The 12,701-nt window shown below is 42.9% G+C and overlaps 2 protein-coding genes across 3 annotated transcripts; both read left to right on the top strand.

Annotated features, from left to right (window-relative positions):
• Positions 1-309: 309 nt before the first annotated feature.
• Positions 310-3,495, top strand: LManIV (Lysosomal alpha-mannosidase IV; the record flags this gene model as incomplete). The annotated part of the gene is made up of 5 exons (NM_135407.3): positions 310-393; positions 457-827; positions 885-1,355; positions 1,406-2,237; positions 2,301-3,495. 5 exons carry the CDS (start codon positions 310-312, stop codon positions 3,477-3,479), a joined length of 2,937 nt encoding a protein of 978 aa, NP_609251.2. The 3' UTR covers positions 3,480-3,495.
• Positions 3,496-3,943: 448 nt separating this feature from the next.
• Positions 3,944-7,381, top strand: LManIII (Lysosomal alpha-mannosidase III). 2 transcript variants are annotated; one of them, NM_001298833.1, is made up of 5 exons: positions 3,944-4,065; positions 4,124-4,494; positions 4,557-5,027; positions 5,085-5,994; positions 6,058-7,381. In NM_001298833.1, exons 1-5 carry the CDS (start codon positions 3,985-3,987, stop codon positions 7,234-7,236), a joined length of 3,012 nt encoding a protein of 1,003 aa, NP_001285762.1. In that variant the 5' UTR covers positions 3,944-3,984; the 3' UTR covers positions 7,237-7,381. The 2 variants fall into 2 exon arrangements, with proteins under 2 accessions (NP_001285762.1, NP_609250.2); NM_135406.4 differs by having other exon boundaries at positions 6,058-7,293.
• The last annotated feature ends 5,320 nt before the right edge of the window (positions 7,382-12,701 follow it).

Raw genomic sequence — 12,701 nt, 5'->3', positions numbered from 1 at the left:
TATTTAAAAAAATGTATATTAAATTCTTTTTCAATACGCTAAGTTATCAATAAGGGCGCAAGTGCATTTCAGGAGCTTCAATCCTTGAAGTGGTTGATAAATAATGGGTCCAATTCTTATCGCTACGTGGAGGGTGGGCATTCTAAAAAAAAGTATTCACCAAGTTTTTAATAACCCACTAATTGCTAATTAGGTTACCTTATCTTAGTGACCATCATGTATTTTCTTATCAATGCCTTCTTAGAAACGGTGCGCCCTATAAAGGAGCAGTCTTGGTTTAATGGGAATTCAGTACTTGGTAATGACAAGATGACTTATTTGGGTCGCATTTTATTCCTGTCCATCTTATTGGTGCTCTTCGCAAAACAATCCGAAGCAGTTTGTGGCTATGAGGTAATATAAATTTGTTGATGCTTTTCAAAATGATATCACTATATCCTTTGATATTATTTGCAGTCATGTCCCGAAACAAAAGCGAACATGGTTAACATCCATTTGGTTCCTCACTCCCACAACGATGTGGGCTGGTTGAAGACAGTTGATCAGTCTTATTATGGTTACAAGAACAAAATTCATCATGCCGGTGTCCAATATATATTGGATAGTGTGGTGTCCCAGCTCCTCCAGGATCCCAAGCGTCGTTTCATTCAGGTGGAGACGGCATTCTTTGCCAAGTGGTGGAACGTCCAGTCAGAGTCCATGAAAAAGGTGGTCACCAAACTGGTCAACGAGGGACGTTTCGAGTTTACTGGCGGAGCTTGGAGTATGAACGATGAGGCAAATGTCAATTACCAGGGTGTTATTGATCAATTCACTGTGGGATTAAAGTGGGTTAATTAGAAACACTAATATTCCTTAGTCTTTGATTACTCTAATCTTCGTAGGTTCCTCAACGAGACGTTTGGCTCCTGTGGTCGTCCTCGAGTTGGCTGGCAGATCGATACTTTTGGACACTCCCGCGAGCAGGCTGCAATTTTCGCGCACATGGGCTACGATGGACAGTTCTTTTCACGAATGGATCATAACGACAAGGACACACGTATGAATGACTTGACAATGGAGATGATTTGGGATGCCAGTGAATCGATGAGCGGCGTCAGTCTCTTCAGCGGCATGTTGTACAACTTTTACTCGGACACTCCAGGCTTTTGCTTCGACATACTTTGCACTGATCAGCCCATTATTGATGGTGACAGCGAAGAAAATAATGTGAAACAGAGGGTAGATGACTTTATAAGTTATGCAAAGAATGTGTCTGAGGTGTATATCACTAATCACATCATGGTTCCTATGGGCGGTGATTTCCAGTACGAGGACGCAAAAGTTAACTACAAAAATATGGACAAACTGATCAAGTAGGTGTGATTAAGAAACACAAATCGTTTATAACTTTCTTTTGCGTTAGGTACATCAATGAACGTCAAGCGTCTGGTTCAAAATACAATATCTTCTACTCCACTCCAAGCTGCTATCTGAACTCCTTGCACCAGAGCCTAGAGTCCTGGCCAAACAAGACTCAGGACTTTTTCCCATACGCTCACGAGAAGAATAGCTTTTGGACTGGATTCTTTACTTCCCGACCCACTCAGAAACGATTCGAGCGTGATGGAAATCACATGTTGCAGGTGGCCAAGCAGCTTTCTGTACTCGCGAATCTTACTAGCGAAGAGCATAAAATAGACCTGGATTATCTGCGCCAGGTCATGGGAGTGATGCAACATCATGATGCCATTACGGGCACGGAGAAGCAGGCTGTCTCGGATGACTATGATCGAATGATGTACGAGGCCATTGTTGGGGCATCTAACAATGCCCGCGATGCCCTGCGTCTTTTGACCAACATGCCTTATGGAGAGTTTGAGAGTTGCCTGAGGTTGAACATCAGCGAGTGTGCTTTCACCAAGGATGGTGCTGATAACGTTTTGGTGACCCTATACAATCCCCTGGCCCACAGCTCCACTCAGTATGTTCGCATTCCTGTTAAGGAGGAGAACTATCAAGTAACCGATGAGAAGGGCAGAACAGTTCCATCGGAGGTGGTTCCAGTGCCGTGGCAAGTTTTGGCATTGGAGTACAGATCCAATGATACCCAGCACGAGTTAGTTTTCAAGGCAACGGTAAATAAGGTATCCAGTTACTCTATCAAAAAAGTCGAGAGCTCAGAGGTCAAACATTCATCGATAAAGAAGATTAATCCCAGAGAAGATAACAATTCAGAGACTGTTGTAGAAAACTCGGTAAGTGCATTTGATTGTCTAATAACTTAAATGTTTTTTATCCCTACGATATATAACCCATAGGTTGTTAAACTAGTGATGGACAACCATACAGGACGATTGAAGTCGGTCGAAATGAACGGTGTGTCTGAGAAAATAGTCCAGAACTTTGGCGTTTACAAGAGTCACACATCCTGCGCCTACACATTCCGCCAGGATGGAGATATAGAATTGTTTGAAAATGATTTTGAGTTCACAGTCTATGAAGGAAGTTTGGTCAAGGAAGTCCATCAGCATGTGAACGACTGGATTTCGCAAGTGATCCGTATCTACGAGGGCGTAAGCAGAGTGGAGTTGGAGTGGATGGTGGGCCCTATTCCCATCGATGATAAACTAGGTAGTGAATTTGTGACAAACTTTAAGAGTGAGATTTCTTCGAACGGAGTTTTCTATACCGATTCAAATGGACGTGAATTGATGAAACGTGTGAAGGATAAACGCGAGGACTTCGTTTCCGACTTAAGCCGACAGCCTGTGAGCGGAAACTTCTATCCAGTCACATCGAGAATTGCTCTTCAAGACGATACCAAGCGTTTGGTCCTCCTGAATGACCGCTCCCAGGGTGGAGCCAGTTTGGAGGATGGTGCCCTAGAGATGCTGATCCATCGTCGTCATCTCTTCAACGACGGTGGTGGAGTGGGTGAAGCCCTGAATGAGACGCAATATGGCAAAGGTCTGATTGCCCGAGGAAAACTTTACCTCATTCTCGATTCCGCGACAGATGGAGATACTGTGACGGAACGTAAGACTGAGAAAGAGCTCTTCCTTCCCTTTTGGAAGTTCTTTAGCAAAACTGGTGGAGTCGAAATAACTCCATCCAAATCCCTTCCCGACTTTAATGATCTTCCGCAATCCGTTCACCTACTCACCCTGGAATTCTTCTCAGAGCAAGAAATTTTGATCCGCTTTGAACACTTCTTGGATAAATCTGAAGGAAGGGTGATTAGCTTCAACATTCGGGATATATTCGATAGTCTTGGCGGTTTGGCGATTAGGGAAACAACCTTGGATGGAAATATGCCACTGAGCGATATGAAGCGATTCAAGTTCCATGCACAAGAATCCGGAACCAAGCCGTCATCCGTGGAATATTCTACGGCACAGCACAAGCCACTTGAGGCTGTCAAATCGGATGAGGCCTCACTTTTTGCTGTAACACTATATCCTATGCAAATTCGCACTTTTATTATTAAAACAGAGTAAGAAAAGTATAAGAAATAAATGATCAAAATTAAAATTACATTATTCTTATCTTTTTGGGGTCATAATCATTATCGGCTACTTCTGCATGTGGAGCTTTCCCTTTCCTGAAGATTATAGCTCGCTTGAGTGTAATCCCAAAATGGAATGGTGCTCGCAATAGTATACACATTGTAATCTTTAAGTGGGCAATTACCAATTAAAATCCATTTAAGTTATTGAATGATAAGAATTGCAATTCATGCCAAATCGAAGTACATTTTGATTACGTTAGAAACACTGGAGCACTGCATGTGGCCCAAATAAAACGCATGGTACTTACCCTTTGAGACCTCTCACTAGCGGTTGGTTTTAAGTTAATTACCTCTCTCGACTAGTTAAAATTCAAAACATTCTGAAGTGTTGATTACTTATCAGATAACCCCCCATTGAGAAGTTTATAAAAGTGGCAACTTTTATTGTATAGCCAGTTCTTGTTGTGCAGTTGCTGGTTAGGGAACTCTGCAAGATGAGTTCTGTAAAGAACTTGGCCATTTTGTTGGCCTTGTTTGCCTCTTATATTGTCCAATCTGAGGCTGTTTGTTATGAGGTGAGAAAAACAATAGATCTTTGATCTTTGCATTGGTATTAAAATGTTCTTTATACAGTCATGTCCCGAAACAAAGTCCAATATGATCAATATTCACTTGGTGCCACACTCCCATGATGACTTGGGTTGGCTAAAAACGGTCGATCAGTACTATTATGGCAATAAGCACAACATTCAACATGCTGGAGTTCAATATATATTTGATACCGTTGTTGCCGAGCTGAGCAAGGACTCACGTCGCCGCTTCATCCAGGTGGAGACGGGTTTCTTCGCCAAGTGGTGGGAGGATCAGTCGGAAACCAAGAAGAAACTGGTCAAAACATTGGTGAACGAGGGTCGTCTGGAATTCACTGGTGGCGCGTGGAGCATGAACGATGAAGCTGCCGTGAACTACCAGAGTGTAATTGACCAGTTTGCCGTTGGCTTAAAGTAAGTTCATAACAAATCAGCATTCCTTCATTACATAATCGTAATAACACCATATTTTAAAGGTTCTTGAATGACAACTTTGGGGTCTGTGGTCGCCCTCGCGTCGGCTGGCAGATCGATGCCTTTGGTCACTCTCGGGAGCAGGCCTCGATGTTTGCCCAAATGGCTTTCGATGGTCAGTTTTTTGCACGCATGGATCAGAATGACAAGAACAAACGAGTGGATAACCTGGGCCTTGAAATGGTCTGGGATGCCAGCGAGACCCTGGAGGAAATGGACTTCTTCACGGGCATGCTCTACAATCACTACTCTGCTCCACCTGGCTTTTGCTTTGACTCACTCTGCCAAGATGATCCCATTATTGATGGAAAGAGCTACGACAACAATGTCAAGTCCAGGGTAGATGATTTTCTCAACTATGCTTCCAATTTGGCTGGCTATTATCGCTCTAATCACATCATGGTGCCAATGGGTGATGATTTTCAATATGAAAATGCCTACATGAACTACAAGAACATGGACAAACTGATCAAGTGGGTTACTACAATATTTCTATTAGAAAGTATAATTTAGTAATTTATTATCTTTAGGTATGTCAATGAGCGTCAAGCCAGCGGCTCCAAGTATAATATCTTCTATTCAACTGCTGGATGCTATCTGAACTCCCTGCACAAGAGCCTCCAAAGCTTCCCGAACAAGACACAGGACTTCCTGCCCCATTCCCATGAGGCCAAGAGCTTTTGGACCGGCTTCTTCACCTCTCGTCCCACCCAGAAGCGATTTGAACGCGATGGCAACCATATCCTCCAAGTGGCCAAGCAACTGAGTGTGCTAGCAGATCTTTCAGGCGAAGAACAACATAAAGACTTGGACTATCTGCGTCAGATTATGGCTGTTATGCAGCACCACGATGCCATCACAGGCACCGAGAAACAGGAAGTGTCCAATGACTACGATCGCCTTTTGTACGATGCCATTTTGGGAGGTGCCAACACAGCCCGCGATGCTCTTCGAGTGCTTACCAATCAGCCAAATGGAGAGTTCCAGAGCTGTCTAAAATTGAATATAAGCGAGTGCGCTTTTACCAAGGAAAATGCAGATGACTTCATGGTTACTCTGTACAATCCATTGGCTCACACGTCTACGCAGTATGTGCGAGTTCCTGTCAAGGAGGACAGCTACCAGGTTACCGACGAGAAGGGTGGATTGGTTGCTTCTGAGCTGGTCCCAGTTCCCTGGGAAGTCCTGTCCCTGGAATTCCGCAACAACGACACTCAACATGAGCTGGTTTTCAAGGCATCCGTTAATAAAATCGCAACTTACTTTATCAAAAAGATCGATAAAACTACAGAAGTTGATATCACTGTGAACACTCAAACTGAACAGTCTGTCAATGAGGAGGAATCAAATGTGAAAGTTCCCAAACGTTTTAAGAAAGTTCACTCCTTGAAAACCGATTTAGAAACCCTTGATGATCAAGAGACAATTGTTCAAAATTCGGTAAGTTTTACAATATTAACAAAAATAGGTAATATATACCTAAATATTTTCTTTCCTTACTAGCTTATAAAACTAGTGATCGACAATAACACAGGACGTCTGAAGACCGTTGAAATGAACGGAGTTTCCGAGGATATTGATCAGACCTTTGGAATGTACAAGACTGCAAGATCCTGCCATTACATATTCCGCCAGGATGCAGACTTGGAACTTGTGGAAGATGCTTTTGATTTCACAGTTTACGATGGTGAATCCGTCAAGGAAGTCCACCAGCACGTTAACGAGTGGATCTCGCAAGTCATCCGCATCTACGAGGGTGTCAATCGAGTGGAGTTTGAGTGGCTAGTGGGACCTGTTCCAATTGACGATGAGCTGGGCAAAGAGATCGTCACCATCTTCAAAAGTGGCATCTCTTCCGGTGGAGTCTTCTACACCGACTCCAATGGTCGTGAAATGATGAGAAGAGAAAAGGACAAGCGGGAGGACTTTAGTCCCGATTTAAGTGAGCAGCCTGTGAGCGGAAACTACTATCCAGTCACGTCGAGGATGGCTCTACAGGACAGTAGCAAGCGAATGGTCCTGCTCAATGACCGTTCTCAGGGAGGCGCCAGCTTGGAGGACGGACGTTTGGAGATGATGCTGCATCGTCGTCACATTTTCGCCGACGGCTCAGGAGCTGCAGAAGCCATCAATGAACAACAGTTCGGAAAGGGACTGATTGCCCGTGGAAAACTGTTTCTTTACCTCAACGCTATCGAAGATGGAGCCACTGCATCCGAACGGGTGGCCGAGAAAGAGATTCATTTGCCCTTCTGGAAGTTCTTCAGCAAATCTAATAACATCCAAAGTGATGTAACTAAGACGTTGTCCGATTTTAACGACTTACCCCAGTCCGTTCATCTGCTTACTCTAGAGCCCTATTCCAAGGACGAAATCTTGTTGCGTTTGGAGAACTTTTTGGATCAGACTGAGGGCAATGTGGTCAGTTTCAGTATTCGGCAAATTTTCGATGATCTTGGTGGACTGGAGATTCGTGAAACGACCTTGGATGGCAACCTTCCACTAAGCGATATGAAGCGTCTAAAGTTCCACCATGATGGTTCTGGTCCTAGTCACTCAGTTCCGGAGTACTTTACCAGTCTGCATAAGCCTTTGGCAGCTGATAAAACTCAGGATGCCTCGGAGTTCAGTGTTACCTTAAAGCCCATGCAAATCCGTACTTTCATCATTAAAAAAGAGTAAAGCTGCGTCATAAATACTGCAAAAATATGTATTAAATTATTCGAAAATATTTTAACGAACATGGCTATTAATGATATTAATAACGCTGTCATACTATTCGGTTTATTGTAATGCCTATCAAATAGACGAACCGCAATGATAATTACAAGTTGGCTATGTCGAATCGAGATTATCAGTATCAGCCGCTCCGCAGGATTTTCATATATGCCGCTTACAATGCAGATACATTTACTGCATTGGCTTCCAACCACTCATGAGTCCCATTCCCACTGAAAACACCTCAAATCCCGCCCTGAGTCGGCATAAGTCCTTTGGTTATTTGGTGAACCCGTGGCTTCCACTCTTCCCCGCTTTGCATTTTGCCTGTGGGTTTTCGGTGTTGTGCAATGCCTCGCTCTTATATCTCCATATAAATGTATATATACATATATATATATATATATATATATATATATATACAAGTAGAAGTGATATCTGTTGTTGTTGGTCTAATGCTGCTAATGTCTGGCACTCGAAAAAAGATTTGCGCCCAATACCCCTTGGTTTTGGCCCCTGCCCACTAAATACTTTTGTGCCAACACCACACTCGCATTGCAGGAGGACTGTGGTCCTGGGCTTTTATTATTAAGTTCGCCACGGGAGACTTTAATCTTTCGTCTCCTGGTTGGGACAGCCAGCTAACACACACACAGACTCACAGATACCCACAGCTTTACACAGCTACACCCTCGGCTCTACTCCATTTCACTTCAGTGCGATGCAAAACAATGAGCTCCTGAATTCATGCCATATGTGTGTGTACGGAGTCTAGCGTCCTGGGAGATGGGAAAAATTATTTAATATTGCCCGTCTTAGGCGATGAGGCGTGGCAAGTTGAGGCGTTGTTTGGTACTAATCCTTGGCGAGCATTAGACACGGAATTTAATTTAGTTCCAGATGCAGGCTGAAAAGACACACAGAGCCAAAATATCAACAAAAATGAAATGAACAACCCGAAAAAGTTTTAAATTTACTTAATAACTTATTTACAGAGTGGGTTAAAATCCATAATTCCATAATATAGTATTTATTTATTTATAATGACGATTTAATTTTGTTAAAACATCTAGTTATTCTTTTCTCTTTTTTACATTGTTTGTGCTCGTAAGCTTACCTAGTTGAATAACCTGTACACACTTACTGAGCGTTTCTTTCTCTGTATCGGACATGGCACAGTGTGGCCTGGCATATGTGTGCCAAGTACCCCATGCTGGCTGTCAAACTCTGCTTTGCCGACTTCCGGTCGACTTGGCGCTTTTAATTCAAATGGAACCCATGCAAGAAGCCACCCATCATCACCCACTTGCCGCCTGTTTACTCGCTGAGCTGGGCAGATAATCCAACTTTGATTAAGTAATTTCAGCGTTGGGGAACGTAATAAGTTGGGTGTTCAAATCCAAGACTCAGCCGCTTATTCCCATGTGAGGCCGTGCAGAAGCCGTTCAAAGAAAAAAGAAAAGCGCCAAAAATGATTAGTACAATGTAGTAGTATTACCGGGTTTTCCTGCTGTTTTGGGTTGTATATTTTCAGATTTCTGGTGTTGAGTTAATGTCATTGACGCGATAACTGCTCACTCATGCGGCGTGATTACAAACATGATTAATAAATATTATTACATATTGTTTTAACTTCTCGACGGTTTGCCTAACAATTAAGGATTAGAAACTGTTCGTAAACCTTAAAATTGCCATAACTTTTTTATGTAATACTGTGCGGAAAATTCCGTGTTTAAGCTGAATTCAAAGGGAACGAACGCGAATTGGAAAAATGAAAAACAATGGGCGAATGGTAAACTAAGCGGCTAAACAAATATCGCCATCGAGCATAAATCCTTGCCAAAGCGCTCACTCGACAACTCAATAATACGAGCACAAACGGCGGCGACAAAAAAAGCATCCAAAGTGTGCTTTTTGGCACTTCAAATACAGGGAAACGCAGCCGGCTTATAGACAATCGACTGTTTCCCCCTTCGGGAAAATCCATTGGACCAATGGCCCCAGCGGCAAATTGTGGCCCTGTGTCCCTATGTATGTCATTTTAATCAACGGAAACATGCATCGGATTATCCGACAGCTAAACAACACCCGGCGTCGATGAATGGAGAAGCGTTTCGTTTTGACAATTGCCACTACGACGCTTAACTTGCCCGCTCCACAGTTTCCCCTCCCCCACGCTATGACAATTAAATGCGCAGTGAGGCTCAAGCCTACTTAGGGTCTATAAAACCGGGTACACGTTCTGAACATTCAAGCACTATCACTGGAAAAAATAGACAATAAAACCCAATTAGTTAGCTAAAAAGTTGATCTCAATCTAACTTATAACTTTGAGGTACTTAACCGACTTTTAAGGATATAAATTTGTAAGAACATATTTGAAATAATTTCATTACAATGCATTTTTCTAAGTGTAAGCGATGACAACATTCTATGTTTCCAAGCGCTTGCGAATTTATTGAACCGCAACAAATGTCATTGATGTCATCATCAACAGCATCATCTGCCACTGCAGCCAGTGATGATCATCGGAGGCATTATGAAAATGCGACATCGACAACCATATCCGAATCTTTTTATTAGCAACAAGTTTTTAATATCGCAGCGGGACCTCACATCCATGGAGGTAGAGATAGAGCAGAGGTAGAGGCAGAGGGTTCCTTAAAATCCTTGCAACTTTTAACAATAGCGCCCTAGTCTATCTATATCCCATCTCGCGCCCCCTTCCCCCCGCGGTGCCTCCACAAGCCGAGCATCCCTTGCTGAGTGCCGATTTTATAAGAATTTAATATGCGCCACGTATTTTGATGTCGAGGATGTGTCTCGGTTTATTCGTACTCGTCCTTTCAATTTTGCGCAGTTCCTTGAATCATTCACACTGTGAAGCACACTGCATCGAAGATTCCCACATAAATGGGTTATATAATAGTTTTGGGAGTTTTAAAGGAACTAGTATTAGGCATTTAAAGTCAATACTATAGTAAATTTAAATAATGCGAAAAAATATTAAATGCTTTAGTTTGTGAATAGCGCGAATGATCCATTTTTGCACTCCCCTCAAATCCTTCGAAAATGTCGACGCTTTCTTCATTACATCACAACGATTATGAAATAAATACTTCCGTTCTTTGAAACATCTCCCGAGTTGGCGGGATGCGGGGTGGAAAATTGCGCTCCTCTGTGATTTTCCATAGAGGAGAAATAAATCAACTGCATGTCCTGTTTCTGGCGATTGCCAGGAATTCTGGTTCGTTTCCCTCTCCCCACGAGAGTCCTGTATTTATTGTTGCGTTTTTAAGTTTGGAATTTTTAATTTATTGCGCATCCTTCATTGTTGAAAGTTATAAGTCTTGCATCTTGGGAGAAGGGGCCGGGGGTGCTTAAGGAATAAAATATATTTGCCAGCGAGTCTCGAGAAATTATGATGTATGTGCAATAAATAATCCGAAATAAATAAATTATCGCCTCGCCTCGAGGTTTTTCGGTTTCTCGGCCCGAGTGGCGCATCTAATGGATGCTGGTTATTCGTTCCGTCCAGGATGAGATTCTAGTTTTTATACCACTCGGATTTTTATGATTTGTTGGTGTCCCCGTGTCCCTGGCGGTTTTACACATTTACAAGGGTGCTAATGCTAGTTTTGTGCACTTTTTCTCCGGTTCGGTGTGCGAGAAGTTCCTCTTCCAGCTCCTTGGCAATCCTTTGGCTAGGCCATAAATCACAGCTTGATTTGGCGCCTCGCATGTGTCCGGACATGTCCTTTGTCTATTTGCCTAGCACACGGCATCCTTTTGTTTAAATGCGCCAAATATACTCGTCCTTGCCGACGTTGACTGCCCTGCCAGCTACCATTTTCGTTGGTTTTTTCTTCCATTGCTCCTTTTTGTTTTAGCCGAGGGTTAACCCTTTTAACCCCTGGCAAGCAACTACTCTTTGGTTAACCACGGACAGCGCTGGATGACATTTTTTCCAGGACATATTGCCACGACACTGAGGTCAACCTTTTTCATGTTCATTGGCTTTGCCACTTGCAGCATGCAATTCGCTTGGTCCCAACAGTTTTTCGAAATTGTTAGGTTACTTCTCTCTCATATGGCCAGGCCAACTAATTATTGTTAATTTGACACAAAACGGGTATAACTTTTGTGAGAACCCAAGCTTTTGGCATGCGTGGACTTTAAACGAATACTGATAATATTTCCAGAATTATAAATATTTACACCAGTTAGAAATCAAAACATTTTTCATTATATATTTGTAGGTAAATTGTCTCATCCAACAAAGGACTCTTATAGAAAATATCTTTTCAATGAAGAAAACAAGACTTTGTAGATGATTTTTGAAAAGCGTAAGCGGCGTAGCTATTATGTCAAGGAGTTTTGGCTGTAAGACATGCTGCATCTGTCCCATTGACTTGACCTCGTACCGCTCCCTGCAAGGGGGTCAACGGCGGGTCAGGGGCGGAGTCAGGGGCACGGACGTTGGCCATGTAGAGGGCCAAAGGACCCGAGGGTACGGGGTGCATTTTGCTGTAACTCTGTCTTTGTCGCAATGTCGTAAATAAAGTCAGGGCAGGCATCCTCGCCGAACATTGGAATTTATGCGCGTTGATTTATTTGCTGTTAGCGATTTATTGCTGCCGCAGCCGCATCCCATCGTCCGGAGGATTGGAAGGGGTGGGCTGGCGAGGAGAGGGGGAGGGAATTGGTGACGTGACTGCGGATGTCGCCAGGAGCAGGACACACGTATTGGGCATGTCCTGGTTTCGGTTCGGCTCCTGCGCGCCGCTCGTTATTAAGTTTTTAATTTATGGCCATGTGAATGCAATGGGATGCAGATCCCAACCAGGATCTTCCCGGCTCCCGTTGTTTCTCTCATTTTACTCCCGTCGTTTTGTTCGCCAAAAATTATATATTTTAATTGAGCGTGCCGCCCAAAAACCCACCGACAATCCATCCGCCCCATTGGCCAACAGTCCCTCACCCCTCCCCTAATCCCCAGCGGCTGTCAAATAAACGCCTTGTGCTGACAGTTTGCCGCTGACAGGCGCATCAACGACAAACAAAATATTGAAATTATTATGACATTGTCTCCGCCAGATTCTGGCCTTATTTTGTCGTTATAAGCTGAATATTCGACTAGAGGTTACTTATTACTTATTTAAGTGAAGCTAAGATATAAACCAATGTATTCACATTTGTTTTTGTTTTTTGTTCATTTTGTTCATTGTTTAATTTAGTTTAAGCTTTTCGGAATGTTTGAGTAATATTCCTTTATGGTGATATTAACTTGAAAATTAGTTTTCATTCCATAGATATATATGGAGAGTATCGGCACCAGATTATCCTTTCTAGGAATGTTTTAAAATCTTTTCATGTTATTTCTTCAATTGTCAGGCTAGTTTCAAAATTCCGTTCATAACCGCTGCATC

Source organism: Drosophila melanogaster, chromosome 2L, assembly GCF_000001215.4.
Source record: "Drosophila melanogaster chromosome 2L".
Taxonomy (NCBI): Eukaryota; Metazoa; Arthropoda; class Insecta; order Diptera; family Drosophilidae; genus Drosophila; species Drosophila melanogaster.
This window is presented reverse-complemented; position numbering and strand designations above follow the sequence as displayed.

Coding starts and splice junctions, on each gene's coding strand:
- LManIII (NM_001298833.1), top strand. CDS start 3,985: ATGAGTTCTGTAAAGAACTTGGCCATTTTGTTGGCCTTGTTTGCCTCT. Junction 4,495..4,556: donor CAGTTTGCCGTTGGCTTAAA/GTAAGTTCATAA, acceptor CATATTTTAAAG/GTTCTTGAATGACAACTTTG. Junction 5,995..6,057: donor AGACAATTGTTCAAAATTCG/GTAAGTTTTACA, acceptor TTTCCTTACTAG/CTTATAAAACTAGTGATCGA.